This window comes from Saccopteryx bilineata, chromosome 1 (assembly GCF_036850765.1).
Source record: "Saccopteryx bilineata isolate mSacBil1 chromosome 1, mSacBil1_pri_phased_curated, whole genome shotgun sequence".
Lineage (NCBI taxonomy): Eukaryota > Metazoa > Chordata > Mammalia > Chiroptera > Emballonuridae > Saccopteryx > Saccopteryx bilineata.
Genome location: NC_089490.1, coordinates 146007305 through 146024242, shown reverse-complemented (window position 1 = coordinate 146024242; position 16938 = coordinate 146007305). Strand labels below are relative to the sequence as shown.

The following is a 16938-nucleotide window of genomic DNA, read 5'->3' as shown; positions in this document are numbered from 1 at the left end:
CACCAGTCAGAATGGTGCTCATCAACAAAACAACACAGAATAAGTGCTGGCGAGGATGTGGAGAAAAGGGAACCCTCCTGCACTGCTGGTGGGAATGCAGACTGGTGCAGCCACTGTGGAAAACAGCATGGAGATTCCTCAAGAAATTAAATATCGAACTGCCTTTTGACCCAGCTATACCACTGTTAGGAATATACCCCAAGAACACCATAGCATTGTTTGAAAAGAAGAAATGCACCCCCATGTTTATGGCAGCATTGTTCACAATAGTGAAGATCTGGAAACAACTAAGTGTCTGTCAAAGGATGAGTGGATTAAAAAGCTTTGGTACATATATACTATGGAATACTACTCAGCCATAAGAAATGATGACATCGAATCTTTTACAACAGCATGGATGGACCTTGAAAACATTATACTGAGTAAAATAAGTAAATCAGAAAAAACTAAGAACTATATCATTCTATACATAGCTGAGACATAAAAATGAGACTCAGAGACATGGACAAGAGTTTGGGGATTACAGGGTGGGGGGTAGACAGGGAGGGGGTTGGGAGAGGGGAGGGGCATGAAGAAAATCAGTTAGAAGTTGACGGAAGACATTGGACTTTGGGCGATGGGAATGCAGCATAATCAAATGTCAAAATAACCTAGAGATGTTTTCTCTGAACATATGTACCCTGATTTACCAATGTCACCCCATTAAAATTAATCAAAAAAATTGAAAAGTAGGTTAAATTGTTTATAATGACACTCTAAGGAGTTCTGTTGATTACATCATTGGTATTTCAAAGACAGAGATTTAAAGACATTCTCTTTAATTGTGATAAATAGCCACCAAACAGATGCCCTAAAACAATTGCTTACTGTTTCTATTATGATAATCAGGCACAATGAAAATACAACATTGGTTTACAATGGCCATGGTCATGTGGAGAAGATAAGAACAGTAAGAACTCTATTTACCGGGCACATGTTCCATACAGGTGAGATCTGGATGCTGCAGAAATGGCCACAATCACAGCTGGGACTACGTAGCCCACAGGGAGCATGAACTTCTTTATGAGCTTGTTCACACTGGAATAGTTGACCACAGTCAGGTTGCGTGCAGTGAGAAAGAGGTTCAGGCCCTCCAGGAGCATCCAAGTGAAGGAGGCCAGGTAGAGATAGTGTAAGGCACCCGCGATGATGGCACACAGCACCTGGGGAGAGCAAGAGTCACTGGGTGGGATTGTCAAGGTGAAGCATGACACCAGGACCTCTCCTACACTTTGTGACTAAGGAGAACTCTGATGCATATGAAGGAGTTGTCAAAAGAGGGTGTGTCTTCTAGTTGGTTCAGTTGATGTGAAATTTGCTATTCATGTCTCTAACCTTCCCCCCCAAAAGGACATTTTATTAAGGTGTCCAATGCAGCCTGGCCCTATGAATTCTGCATCCCTGGAGAGGTCAGGAATCCTTTGGGACAGTGTCATTACCTTGTGCTCAGTTCTGTCGATGGCTGTGAGGAAGAGCAGGTGGGCCAGGAAGAGGCAGACTGAGAGGTGCAGGTGGAGGGAGGTGCTGGTGTTCTGGATGGCTTTGCACAGCAGGAAGGTGAGGGCCGCCAGGAGCAGGCACAGCAGGGAGAGGCTCAGCCCCACATAGGTGATCACAACCAGGGCAGGATTCTCCTCCTGGGACCCAGCAAAGAGGAGATATCAGTCACACTTTCCTGGGATGGGATAGTGACCCTTCTAACATTTTCAGTTTTTCTTCAGTGTAACAAAATCAGTAATTGAGAAGTCACATAAACTTTTGATGTTTATGGGTAATGTGAGAATTTTCTGGGGTCTGTACTGATTAAATCAAACCCCAAAAGAATTGAGGGATAGAGTGATCTTACTCAAGACCAAGTCTTGGAAGTTATAATGTTTATATTTCTTTACACTCTTGGGCATGACTGAGCTTGTAGGTCACCTTATGAGGCCCACTGAGGCACAGAAGCTCCATATTGAGCACTATCCACCATCTCCACTACCTGATGCTGAATGATGGAGTCTGTACCTGGGGACCCAACATCCAGACGTCAGCTGCCCACTCCGACTCACTCACCTCATTCCTCCATCACCTGCTTTTTACAGATTTAGAACCACATCTTTGGTTAAAGAAGAAAAGGTATTATGCTCTGGTAATGGTAGTAGCTTTAAATTCATACTTCCTCCTTTTCTAAAGATTAAAATCATTTTTCCTGCATAGTTTTGCAAATTATTTTAAATCCACAGGGAGAATGAAAAAAATCCCCCAACAATTTCATTTTAGTGTAAGTAGGGGAGATAGAGACAGGGAGGGAGAGAGAGCAGAAATATAAAAATAATAAAGAAAATGGAGGTAAATTCTTCAAAGTTGGTGCATCTGGATAAAGAGCAATATGGTGTTATTTGCACTACTTTTATTGTTGCAACAAATCTATAAGAGAGAAACTTTTTTCTAAACCAATGTCTACAAAAAAATAGCAACCCCTCCAGGTGATTGGGATGCATTCGAGAATCTTTGATGAAATAAGATAAAACTAATTCTTCTACCACACAAAGAGCTCCCACATCTGTAATAATTATGTCAACAGGACAGTAGAAAACAGACCAAGATGTGAACCACCTGTTTCCAGAGACAGGAATACAAATAGCTCTTAAATTGAGATATTTCATTCACAGCCAGGTGGTGGTGCAACGGATAGCATGTCGACCCATGGTCAAAACCCTGAGGTCGCTGGCTTAAGTGCAGGCTCACCAATTTGAGTGTGGAATTATCAACATGACCCCATGGTTGCTGGTTTGAGCCCAAGATCGCTGGCTTAAGCAAGGGGTCACCGGCTTGGCTGGAGCCCCCCAGTCAAGGCTCGTAAGAGAAGCAATCAATGAACAACTAAATTGCCACAACTATGAGTTGATGTTTCTCATCTCCCTTCCTCTCTCTCTCTCTTTCTCTCTCTCACTCGTTTAAGAAAATAAAATTTAAAAAAATAAAAGATGTTTTATTTCAATCATAATAAAAAGACACAAAAATTTCCCTAGATGTTATATTTAACTTTCAGATAGATAAGGATCCAAGACTTTGATAATGTCTTTGTGGAGACCATGTGAGGGATCACATACCTTCATGTAATGCTGGTGAGGTGTAGAGTCGTGTGGCCTATATGTGCTAAAATATGGAATTATCAATTATGAATTATACAATTATAACTTTGACCCTGTATGCATTCTAACTAGATACGCAAACAGGAGAATAATGAAGCGTATGTTTATTGCCACAACTTTACTTGTATTAGGAAATGATCATGAAACAAAACGCCCACTATGAGAAGAAACGATATACAGGGGATATATATAGGAGCACTTTCACACAATAAAATGCAATGGTAATAAAAATAATGAAGTATCTCCTTGCAGACTGAAATAGAATAATCTCTTTTGTTATAAATAAAACACAAAATGCACAATAATGAAAAAATGCCACTATGTGAGTGAAAAGAGAAGGACAAAAAACAAATGCATGCATTATTATTATAAAATATCCATCCAAACTGCAGGAGAATCTAACAACTTTGGTTGTCTGAAGCAAGAGGCACTGGGTGTTTGGGGTAAGGGGTCAGACACAGAATCGTTAATGTTTTTCTTATTCTGTTTGAATTTGAAACACAAATATTTTATATCTTCAGTAAATATAATACTGTATGTAAATAAAAGCATCAATATTGTGTTACTACTGATGTGGCAGGAAAAATGTGGCCTTGAAGTGTTGTCTAACTCCTAGGGCTCTGACCATTGGTTAGGAACCTTTCCAATCTTATTTTCATGTGGGTGCTCACAGGAAACACTCCTCACGTGAGGTCAGCTGAGTGAGGCTCTGGTTTCATGAACCAGAGAAGAGTAACAGCTCACCTGGCTGGGGAAGGAGCAAACATGGCTCCTGACCCACCTGTACTCACCGCTCCCCAGCCCCCTCTGACCTCTGCCATCACCAAATCTTCCTTTTCTTAGCCCCTGAGAATCCGTGTTTTAACCCCCGTGGTGAACAGAATTCTAACTGGGCAATCATATCCACACCTTCTTCCAGGCTTTCCATTACATGCCTGCCTAGGTGCTGCAGTGAAGGAATTCTGCAGATGGAATTCAAGCCTTGCATCAGTTGAGTTTAGGAGAGGAATTTAATCCTGGGTGGGCCTGACCTACTCAAGTGAGCTCTTAAAGAAACCGCAGAAATTTTTGATGTGAGAGCGATCTCCTGCTGGCCTCCAGATAAGAGCGTAGATACATTGTAGGCAGGCCTAGGACAGGACCACATAAGGAATGTGGGTAGTCCCTCTGTCTTACAACCACAAGAGACTGAATTCAGCCGGCAACCAGGTAGCTCAGAGAAGGACAGCAATCCTCAGATGAGAGGTTCGTAAGACTTGTGAGACCCTCACCAGACAACCCAGCTGCACCATGGATTTGTTGATCCAAAGAAAGTGCAAGATAATAAATTTATGTTTTTTTAAGGTGCTACATGCACAGGAATTTGTTACAGTGGTAGACATTAAACAAAGTCCCTTCTTAACGCTCTCACCTGCACATCATAGTGGGCCATAAGGACGGCAAAGCTGCTGAGGTGGGTGCATTGGCAGGTGGTGCTGCTGTCTCTGGTGTCCATCGTTCTGCAGCCTTTGGTGGCCCAGTGACCACTTCCATTCTGGCCATGCTCCCAGAAGACACAGAACACCTTCTGCCTTGGCCCAGGGGTTACTGACTGTAGGAAAAAGGCAAGATGTGAGCTGGTGGTTCTGGTGCTCAGAAATGCTGATCCAAATCTAGTTTGTGAAGGGCTTTCCTGGAGAGATGATGCACCCATGGGGGAGCCCCCTGAACCCCAAGGCTGGGCCCAGTACTCAGGCCTCTTCCATACTCCCTGCCCCATCCCACCAGGACTCACATGCTTGAAGACAAAGGTGACTGGGGAGCTGAGGATCTGGGTGTTATTATTGCTCACAAAGGCAGAGATGACATCTGAGACCAGGATAGGGGAGACTTCCTGCATCAAATCCTTGCGTGTCTCATGCGGAACTGCCTGTTCCTTGATGTCCAGGACAAATGGGGCCTCAGCCAGCAACTTGCCCATCCCTGGAGAGGAGACAAGGCCCACTACGGAAGGGCCTGCAGGACAAGGCCAAGGCTGACATTTCAGGGTGCCCAAAAGGCCCCCTTCCTTCTTGAATGGACTCTCTCATTTGACCCACAAGAGCCCATACTACCCTTTAATATTTAGTTCTCCGTTTGTCACATCCGTGATCATCTTGTCCCACTGTGAAGCCTCCGTAACCTTTTCCCCATCTCAGGCATTACCTGAGTCACCAGATTCCTGCTCCGGATCCCAGGTCAGCAGCATCTTTGCCTGATTAACACTCAAGGTCACATTCCTGTGTCCTTGCTGATTCACCTCCAGGGACAGTTCTATGAGTTGTTAGAGTTTCGTACAGGAGTTAGGTTAGTAATTGTGACAGCAGTTGTTGCTATAATACCATTTTTATGTATATATAGATATATTTTAAATGTATTATTATACTATATACTAAATAGTATCTGTAATATTATACATGTACCAAGTTTTGCCATCTTTATAAATACTATAATAATACAGATATTTCATATCCATAATAATGGTATATATGTATATAGTCTGACTTTACTAAGGATTATAAGAGAAACTATGAACAAAACTATAAGAGAAACTATTCAACGTAAAATTATATAATATGAATGTAAAGGACAAATTCCTACAGGCCCACAAACTACAAAAGTAACTAATGAAGAACTAGAAAGTCTGAACAGATCTATCATAAGTAAGGAAATGAGTTCATAACTGAAACCTTACGAAAGAAAAGTCTATACCTGAATTTTACTAACCATTTAAAGAAGAATTAACACAAATGCTTTGTAAGGGCCACCAAAAATAGGATGGAAGAAAACAATACTTAAATAATTCTATGAGGCTTCCATTACTCTAAAAACCAAACTAGAGCCTCACACCAGTGGTGGTGCAGTGGATAAAGTGTCAATTTGGGATGCTGAGGTCCCACGTTCAAAACCCCGAGTTTGCCAGCTTGAGTGCAAGCTCACCAGCTTGAGTGCAAGGTCAGCAACTTGAGCATGGGATCATTGAAATGATCCCATGGTCACTGGCTTGAGCCCAACAGTCACTGACTTGAAGCCCAAGGTCATTGGCTTGAGTCCAAGGTCATTGGTCAATCACGGGGTCACCGGCTCAGCTGGAGCCCCCCAGTCAAGGCTCGTATGAGAAGCAATCAATGAACAACTAAATTGCCACAACTATGAGTTGATGTTTCTCATCTCCCTTCCTCTCTCTCTCTCTTTCTCTCTCTCACTCTTTTAAGAAAATAAAATAAAAATAAATAAAAGATGTTTTATTTCAATCATAATAAAAAGACACAAAAATTTCCCTAGATGTTATATTTAACTTTCAGATAGATAAGGATCCAAGACTTTGATAATGTCTTTGTGGTGACCATGTGAGGAATCACATACCTTCATGTAATGCTGGTGAGGTATAGAGTCGTGTGGCCTATATGTACTAAAATATGGAATTATCAATAATGAATTATACAATTATAACTTTGACCCTGTATGCATCCTAACTAGATACTCAAACAGGAGAATACGTGAAGCGTGATGTTTATATGCCACAACTTTACTTGTATTAGGAAATGATCATGAAACAAAACGCCCACTATGAGAAGAAACGATATACAGGGGATATATATAGGAGCACTTTCACACAATAAAATGCAATGGTAATAAAAATAATGAAGTATCTCCTTGCAGACTAAAATAGAATAATCTCTTTTGTTATAAATAAAAACACAAAATGCACAATAATGAAAAAATGACACTATGTGAAAAACTAAAGTGCCACAACTAAGAGTTGATGCTTCTCATCTCTCTCCCAGTCTGTCTGTCTCTCTCTTTCTTAAAAACCAAAAACAAAACAAAACAAAAACAGAGAAGGATATAAAAATATAACTATACACCAATAGCTCTTATGAACATAGATACAAAAGTCTTCAACAAAGTATTAGTAATAAATTAATCCAAGAAAGCTCAAGACTTGTCCACTGAAAACAATAAAATATTACTAAAGAAATTATAAAATCCTAAATAAATTGAAAGACATCCTGTAATTATGGATTGGAATACTTAATATTTAAACACGGAAATATTCTCAAAAGTGATCTACAGATTCAATACCATACTAACAATATCCCAATAGCATTTTCTTTTGAAAAAATGGAAATGCTCACCCTAAAATTCATATGGTTTTTTAAGAGATCCCAACCCAAACAATATTGAAAATGGAAAACAGAGTAAGACGCAAATGAGGGTGCATAGATAGATGATGACGATGATAGATAGATAGATAGATAGATAGATAGATAGATAGATAGATAGATAGATAGATAGATAGATGATTAGATAGAAGTTGATGATAGATAATGATAGATGATATAGATAGATGATAGATACATAGATAGATAGATAAATAGATAGATAGCTGATAGATAGATAGATAGATAGATAGATGATAGATGGATAAAATGTGGCAGAATTCTGGATAGCAGAGAGACTTTTTTAAACAGTTCAGTCAGTAGCAAATTTTAATAACTGATAAATGAAAGATTTAGAAAGAATAGAAGACTAAGTTTCTTGGCCAATTAGGAACTTCATATTTGATTAAAAGTAATTTTCAGCCTGCCCAGGTAGTGGAACAGTGGATAGAGTGTCGACCTGGGACACTGAGGACTCAGGTTCAAAACCCCGAGATTACATGCCCGAGTGGGAACTCACCAGTTTGAGCATGGGATCATAGATATGACCTCATGGTGGCTGGCTTGAGCCAAAAGGTCACTGGCTTGAAGCCCAAAGTCACTGGCTTGAGCCTACGGTGCTGGCTTTAGCAAAGGGTCACTAGTTTGGTTGTGTAAGGGCACATATGGGAAAGCAATCAATGAACAACTAAAGTGATGATACAACAACTTGATACTTCTCATCTCTCTACCTTCCTATTTGTCTGTCCCTGTCTGTCTGTCTCTCACTCACTAAAAAAATAAAATAATTTTCAAATGTATCTTAAAATATTATTTTAAAAAAATATATAAAGTAAAAAGAAGTATAATCTGAATGAGGTTAAGAGGAACTCTCTCATGCATAAAGTGCAAAAGTTTTAGTTCACTGGAGTTTAGATCTCCTTCTGTTCATATTCCTACATTTGGTGGGTTCTTATTAGATGAACTTGCCAACTGCTAATTTCTGATTAAGATTTCCTGTAAGGAACATTATTTGAATAATTTTCTCATCAAAAAAAAGCTCTTTTTCTTTGGTGATTTACTAAGCCATAGAGGAAAAGAGTTATTGTGTTTAACACATGGAGAAAAAAAAAGCAACTCAATTTTCTTAGTTTATTTTTATAGCATATTCAAACTAACATGGCTAAAAATTGAGAATAAGAAATGTCACTGAATTTAACATACTACATCCTACAAATTTTAAAAAGCGTTTAAAAAATTCATGCTAATTACTGATGTTCTGGGCAAAAACTGCCTGACTAATTTCCATGGCATAGACCAGGGGTCCCCAAAATACAACCCATTGGCCGCATGCGGCCCCCTGAGGCCATTTATCCGGCCCCCGCCGCACTTCCGGAAGGGCACCTCTTTCATTGGTGCTCAGTGCGAGGAGCACAGTCTGCATCAGCATCCTGTGCTCCTGGAGTACTGTATGTGGCGGCGCCACAAAGCGTGGCGTTGCTCACGTACAGTACCACTTCTGGTGACACGGGACACACACATCTCAGCTTCGGAAGCGTGTCATATCACTTGTTACGGCTAGCAGTGACAAATATGGAACTGGACATTGACCATCTCATTAGCCAAAAGCAGGCCCATAGTTCCCATTGAAATACTGGTCAGTTTGTTGATTTAAATTTACTTGTTCTTTCTTTTAAATATTATATTTGTTCCCGTTTTGTTTTTTACTTTAAAATAAGATATGTGCAGTGTGCATAGGGATTTGTTCATAGTTTTTTTTTATAGTCCGGCCCTCCAACAGTCTGAGGGACAGTGAACTGGCCCCCTGTGTAAAAAGTTTGGGGACCCCTGGCATGGATCTTACCCATGATAAAATGTGCTCCAGTCAAAAAATGGCAAATCATGACTAAAGCTCATATTGATGTCAAGACTATCAATGGTTATTTGTTTCATCTATTCTCTGTTGGTTTTACTAAAAAAAGAAAAAAAAAAGCAACAACTGGACTCAAAGACCTCTCATTCATAATATTAATAGGTCCGCAAAATCCAGAAGAAGATGATGGAAATCATGACCTGAGAGGTGCAGACAAATGACGTGAGAGAAAGTGTCAGTAAGTTGATTCCAGACAGCTTGGGAAAGACATAAGAAAAGCTACCAATCTATTTATCAGCTCTTTGATGTCTGTTAGAAAAGTCAAAATTACGAAGATGCCCAAGTTTGGACTGGGACAACACAAGGAGCTTCATGGTGAAGGTAGCAGACCTGGAAAACTACTGGGGATGAGACAGATGCTAAAGCTGAACAAGCTTTGGATATAAGCCCCCTGTCCAAGAGTCTGGTTAAAAGTCAGACATTTAACAGTGACAAAAAAATCTATTTGTGACTTTTTTAAAAAGATCTAAATCTAGAACAATTATTAGAAAACACAGTAGTATATCTTCATACCCTTGGATTTGGCACTCAATTGTTAGATAAGACAAAATGCACAGACAGCTAAAAAAATAAATAAAATGAACTTCATCAAAATTTAAAGCACCTGTTTTTTAAAGAGAAAAGACTATGAAGAAAGTGAAAAGAATCTATGGAATGGAACAACATATTTGCAAGTCACATGTCTCATAAGAGTCTACTACCATATATAAAATACACAACTCAACAACATAAAGCCAAACCATCCAATTAAAAAACAAAGAACTTGAATAGGTATTTCTCCAAAAAAGACACATAAACGTTCAACGACCACTTGAAAAGATATCAAACATATTTAATGATTAGGGAAATGCAAATCAAAACCATAATGTCACTGAACACACTAGAAAGACTACATAATAAAACCAAAACAAAATGGAAGTAACAGGTCTTGCTGAGAGTGTGAAGATTGGAACCTTTGTACATTGCTGGGGCTAGGGGAGTGGTAGGTACAATGGTGCATCATTTTGGAAAAACAGTTGGATGGTTCCTAAACATTGCATTCAATTACCATATCACTGAGCAATTCAACTCCTATATATGGACCCAAAGAACTAACACAGTTATTCAAACAAAAACTTGTACACTAATATTCACAGTAACTCTATTCACAACAGTCAAAGGGTGACAACAATCCAATGTCCATCAGTAAATGAATGGATAAACAAAAGATGTTGTATTCATACCAAGAAATATTATTCAATCATAAAAAAAGGAAAATGATACATGCTACCACATGGGTGAACCTTGAAAACATTTGCCTGGTGGAAGGAGCTGGACCTTAAGGTCACATATTATCTGATTCTATTTACATGAGATGTACAGAATAGGCAAATCCATAGAGACAGAAACAGATAAGTGCTTACCAAGGGCTGGGACATGGATGAATGAGAAGGAACTGCTTAATGCAGTGGTTCTCAAAGTGTGTGCCCTAGAAGATTTCCAGGTGTGCCCTATGGCAGTGGTCCCCAATCTTTTTTGGGCCATGGACCAGTTTAATGTCAGAAAATATTTTCATGGACCGCCCTTTAGGGCGGGACGGATAAATGTATCACGTGACCGAGACAAGCATCAAGAGTGAGTCTTAGACGGATGTAACAGAGGGAATCTGGTCATTTTTTAAAAATAAAACATCGTTCAGACTTAAATATAAATAAAACAAAAATAATGTAAGTTAGTTATTCTTTCTCTGTGGACCCGTACTAAATGGTTCATGGACTGGTACCTGTCTGCTGCCGGGGGTTGGGGACCACTGCCGTATGGTATTCCAGAAAAATAAGTGCCTGTTGGGGACCAAAAAACCAACAGGGTTTTTGGAGTTTAGATTTTGGGGGGACAGAGGTGTGAGAAATTGGCTGTAAGCTGACAGTCTGTCCAACCCCCCACCTCACTTGCCTGAATAAGTTGCAAAAGACTGTTAAGCTGTGGTACTGGATTGTTTACACTACCCCCCATGTTCCCCAGAAAGACTAGAGACAAGTTTCTTCTATCCTTTGTTTGGTGTCAAGTTAAGATAATATGTATGCTGGGGGTTTTCTGCACTCAACACAATTAAGAGTAAAACAAGAGGAATTCTTCAATGTACTGACGAGGAAATGAGAGTTTGCCTTTCAAATACAGTGTGTCCATAAAGTCATGGTGTACTTTTGACCAGTCATAGGAAAGCAACAAAAGACGATAGAAATGTGAAATCTGCACCAAATAAAAGGAAAACCCTCCCAGTTTCTGTAGGATGATGTGGCAGCATGTGCGCATGCGCAGATGATGACGTAACACCATGTATACAGCGGAGCAGCCCACGGCCATGCCAGTCGAGATGTGGACGGTACAGAGGAAAGTTCAGTGTGTTCTGTGACTCACTAAATTTAAATCCATGACCGAAGTGCAACGTGAATATCGGCGCAATTAAAACGAAGCACCACCACATAGGAATAACATTACTCGGTGGGATAAGCAGTTGAAGGAAACCGGCAGTTTGGTGGAGAAACCCGTTCTGGTAGGCCATCAGTCAGTGATGAGTCTGTAGAGGCTATATGGGGTAGCTACCTAAGGAGCCCTAAAAAATCTGTGCGTGAGCCCACATCGAACTGCACTGAATAGATATGAAACTGGGAGAGTTTTCTTTTTATTTGGTGCAGATTTCACATTTCTATCGTCTTTTGTTGCTTTCCTGTGACCGGTCAAAAGTGCACCATGACTTTACGGACACACTGTATATGCCCAAACATTGAAGAAATTGCTAGGACACAACAGGCTTATGTGTCTCATAAACACAAGAATGAATAAACTTAACACATTTGCTCTGGGACCTGTTGAATTTACTAAATCTTACTAAGAATATATCTATATATATATAAAGAAATAACTTTTTTCTTGTTTTTTTTATTTTTAACCCCTCTTTCTTTTACAAATTCTAAAAAGCATAACTCAAAAAATGTAACCTAAAAATGTTTTTTTTAATGTCAGAATAAATTTAATTTTGTCATATTTATTTCGTTTAATTACCATAAAAGCACTCTTGGACTTTACATTTTTTCTTTAATATTTGACTTAATTATTATAACATATTTCTCAGAAATTTGTATATAGTGTGCCTACAATTATTTATAGGATTTTAAATGCGCCCTGACTTCAAAAAGTTTGAGAACCACTGGCTTAATGGTATGGTGTTTACTTCTGAGGTGATAAAAAAAAAGATGAGAAATAGAGGTGATGGTTGTACAAATGTACTAAATACCACTGAATAGCATGTTTTCATTAAATGGTAGATTTTATGTTATGTGAATTTTACCTCAACAAAACAAATCATTTAAATATCAAATAATTTTAAATTATATTCTTCCAAATTTAATAATTTGTTTTCTTTTGAAGCCATTTCTATTTTATCTTGAATTCTTCATTATAATTATTTCATTTGCTGACAATTTACATTACAATGAAAATGTATATTATTTATAATTTTTTAAAATTCTTTTTTACCTTTTATTTTGAGATGTTTATGATAGTAACACAGAGATACAAGTGTGATCACTCAGCTCTAGCGCAAATGGAACTGGAATAGTCAGGGAGCAGGCAGAGCAGAGCCTGGGGCAAACTGGCTTACTCACCTGTTCCTGCACTTGTATTGAAGGTCAATGGCCCATTGGGCAGGGCCCTGCTCAGCTCTCTCAGGATGTGCTCCTGGCCAGTGAGCAAGGTAGTGGCCACAGAGTGCTGCTCTGAGCAGGACAGGTTATCCAGTTCCCCTGGGGTCTCCAGAAGGTCATCCACCACCTGTATGATGCCCTGTGGGAACGGGGACACAGAACCAGTGGACTTGCACCAGAGAAGCATTAGGAAGACACTGTTCACTCAGCTGCAGAGAACAGACCCTAGAGCCTGTCTATTTGGGGTAAAGATGGCCCCAGATGGAATTCCCTGGGCCTTTGCCTGTGCAAACCAGCCCCTCAGAGGTCAATCCTGTTCATGAATATCAAGGACAATGTAAACCCAATAACCAGGAACAGGAGAAAAGGTGTTAATAGGTGGATGTGGGTCTAAAAGTGAGTACAAATACCTGTCTGCTCTTCCCATCCATTCTGAGAAGGCACCACTGCATTGGGGTCTGTCTCCTCCCAGATCAAGGCTTCCCCAGCCCTCTATGGGATGCCTCCACCTGCCTCCCTGGGGACCTGTTCTTACCTCAATGGTGTCCTTGGCTGAGGCAGACTTGAAGTCTCTGCCCAGCTCCTGAACTCTTTCAAAGAAACTAGAGAGACTCTGGGGAGAGAGGAGGTGAGGGGATCAGAAAGCCTCACGCATGGGTGGGGGAGCATGGAGGGAAATGAATGGGCAGTAGAGGGTTTCTTGCCTTCTAGTCCCTCCTGGAGTCACTCACCTGAGTCTTGACTCCAGGGGGTGGTGTCCAGGTGGGGAAGGATATCACTGCAGAGAACAGAAAAAAGCTGTTCATTACCTGTGAGTGTGTCCAAGTGTTTTGGAGGGGTCTTGGGTCAGGTCAGGCCAGGTACCTCCACACTGGGTAGTGCTTTGTTTGTTCAGGAATCCGGATTTCGGCACCAAGCCTGGGAGGCAGTGGCATTCATATGAGTCCAGAGTTCTGACACAGAAGGTGGAGTCGTCACAATAACGTGCCCTGATGTTGCACTTGTCTATTTCTGGAGACATGAAGAAGAGGGTCTCAGAGGGGCTGGTTTGCACAGGCAAAGGCCCAGGGAATTCCATCTGGGGCCATCTTTACCCCAAATAGACAGGCTCTAGGGTCTGTTCTCTGCAGCTGAGTGAACAGTGTCTTCCTAACACTGTTCTGTCCCAGGTGGATCAGACCCCTCTCCACTCAGTATCCTGCCTCCATCCCAATTTTAGTGCCCCCAACTCCCCATTCCTTGGCTGGAAGTAATATCACCTGATGGCTGCACATCCCTGAGTGGCAGACGCAGGGGTTATAGGTGTTATAGGAAGTGTGCTTAGGCATGACACACAGCAGGTGAGCCCCCATCCCCGTATAGAAGCACAGTGTGTGAGGTATTGAAACACCTTCATCCTTGTTAGTTAATTAGCTGCTACCTGAGATCCCCAGGATCCTTCCTTTGCATAACCCAGCAGTTTCCCTGGGTGCCCCCCCCCCCGGAGTTTTTCTCATTTAGCTTCAAAAGAATTAAAGCCTGGCACAGCAGGGCACCCCAGCATTCATTCTGCTGGGTTCATGTGATGCCACTGAATATGTAATCATATATTAATAGTTTGAGCTGTGAGTCTTTGGGGGTGTGGAATCTGAGCTCTGAATCTTCACAGAACGTGCTGCTTGGGCCACTGGGGGACCCAGGAACCAGCTTCCAGCCAGGGCGGCAGCGGCACGCATAGCTGCCCACAGAGTTGAGGCAGTGGGTGGATTTGTGGCAGGGGCTTTGCCCCAACGTACATTCATTCACATCTGAGGACAAAGCCAGAGCGTCAGGCCCTCCCTCCACTCACTGCACCATTTCTTACTTTCTGGCACGAAGGACCCCACCTTTAGTACACATGCCACCACCTGGTGACCTTCAGCTTCACCCTCAAAGCCCCTTATGGTGGACTCCCTGCAAGATGGATATGGCAGGGACCATTGTCCCAGTTTATAGGTGGCAAATCCAGGAGGAAGCTGAGTCATGGGGGCTGGACTTCCTGACCAAGGACTCCTGCCTACTCCCTCCTGGGCCCTGGCCCAAGTTTCCTTTCTGGGAACCGGAAGCCACCCCTTCTGCTTACCTGTGACAGATGAGGAAGGGGAAGGGTCTGGGGGTGCTCTCAGGGGCTCTACAAGGAAACCCCAGGCCCAGAAGTCCCTGCCACCTCCCTGCTCTGTGGCAGGACCTTCCAGGAGGTGAATCCCTGGGCAAGACCTTGTCAGGCCCTTGGAATCTAGGGAGCTGAGAATCTTCTCCCGCCCCCTCGGCTGCAGGACCTGCCTCACTCCTTCTCCAGTTCCAGTCCAGCCGCACAGCGGGGGCTCTACCTTTGCACAGCTTCGGGTCCTCTGGGCTCATCTACAACCCACGCGGGCACTTGCAGGTGTAGCTGCCCTGGGTGTTGACACAGATGCTGTGCCCTTTACAGATTCTGGGGTTCAGCTGACATTCATCTACAGCTGTGGGAAGCCTTCAGGACTGCGCGGTGAGCCATGTTTTCTACCATAAAATATCTGAAAGACTCCACTGTCTCTTCCCAGGTGAATGGGTGCTTTTTCTAATCCACATGGAAGTGTCCTATGGGTAAGCATGTGGCCTAACCTATATGCTCTGTTGTCCAGATGTGGCCAGAGCAGCTCAAGTCCTCCCTGCCAGCTCTGATCCCCTCAGACTCCTGGGCCACTCCCAACTAGAGCAGGGACACTGCTGCCACCTGTGTCCCAGCCTGAGGACTTGGGCAAGGGCCCAGGTGGGCCTTTTTGGAACCAAGAGTAGGAGAAATGCTGCATTTTCTGAGCAGGGCTCATTTTGGTAACCTTTGTCTTGACTCCCCCAGGGTGTGTGTTCTTGGCTGAGTTCTCCTTGGAATCCTGGTGACTCCATGTGACAGCACTCATTCGTCCACGCTGATTCTGAGACTCCAGCCCATGGACATGGACTGAAAACACCCCTGAGCCTGACCCCTGGATGACAAGGCTTTTAAGCAAAGGCCGAGAAAATGTGAATGATACCAGATGGGCCAGGGCCACGTGGGACAGTGGGTGTCAGGCCGTGATGGACAGTGAGGCTCACATCCAGTCATGAGGCCCTGGGGTGGTAAAGGTATGTCTTCTCATCCTCATGAAGGCATGCCCTGGACTGGCAGGAAGTGATGGGAATGCACATGTGAGCAAGGCCAGTGGTGTACAAGGGCCAGTGCCTGGAGCAGGGGGCAGGTCCCAGTGAATAAAGAGTGGCAGGGGTTTCTGTCATATGGCTCCCTGTTCTTACACCAGAAACACAGACCTGGAGACCCTGAGTAGGCCTCAGCCTCTATCATATGTCCCCCAGTGTCCTGGACCTTATGGGGTCAGTGTCCAGAGAGTGTCAAGCCTGGGGCAGTGGTCCCCAGAGATGCTCTCCCTTGTCATCTGCTTCAGATGGGAGCCCCTTCATTCACCCAACTCTCTGAGTTTGGGGCGGGGGTCGACATCACCTTGCCCACCACTGACACAACAGCCTCTTGGGTCTCGGACATCACACCTGCCCTCGGGTCTGTGAATTGAAATTGCTGGGGAGGGTCAGGGTGGAGGAGCCTTGCCCTAGGGGAGGAGCAGAGGCTGAGCAGCACAGAAGAGGGATCAGGGTGCCAGGAGGCACGTCCTCCAGGTGGCATGGTTGGGAAGTGGCAGGGCCAGCAGCTCAGGAAAGTGGGCCTGTTTTTTCATCTCCCTTTCCCCCATGTTTGTAGATGGGAGTCCAGGGCTCATCAAGGCTTGGGCAATATGAGAGAGTGTCTGGTGTGGCTGAGTCCAGTGGGCTCCAGTGGGGGCCCATCTCATCCCAGCAGTCACTGACGATAGTGAAAAAAATGAATGTTGCACTGGGACGCAGGTGCTGTGAGCTCGTTAAGTGTCTTAATGCCACCCTCTCTCTTGTTTTACAAAAACAAGATGCCAGGTTGGCAGGAGGAGGAGGGGCAGTGC

At 42.8% G+C, this 16938-nt stretch overlaps 1 protein-coding gene across 4 annotated transcripts in view; it reads right to left on the bottom strand.

The window, feature by feature from the left end:
• LOC136333053 (adhesion G protein-coupled receptor E2-like) overlaps positions 1-16938 on the bottom strand; it is a 49929-nt gene that overhangs the window by 18816 nt on the left and 14175 nt on the right. The window contains exons 4-12 of one of the 4 annotated variants that reach the window (XM_066272055.1): positions 13817-13963; positions 13684-13730; positions 13488-13565; positions 12914-13091; positions 5361-5468; positions 4951-5171; positions 4588-4767; positions 1479-1676; positions 967-1202 (exon numbers count right to left, since the gene is read on the bottom strand). In XM_066272055.1, coding sequence (XP_066128152.1) covers positions 967-1202; positions 1479-1676; positions 4588-4767; positions 4951-5171; positions 5361-5468; positions 12914-13091; positions 13488-13565; positions 13684-13730; positions 13817-13963 — 1393 coding nt within the window. The remainder of the gene's footprint in view (positions 1-966; positions 1203-1478; positions 1677-4587; positions 4768-4950; positions 5172-5360; positions 5469-12913; positions 13092-13487; positions 13566-13683; positions 13731-13816; positions 13964-16938) is intronic. The other 3 variants (XM_066272057.1, XM_066272056.1, XM_066272058.1) reach the window with 3 other exon arrangements.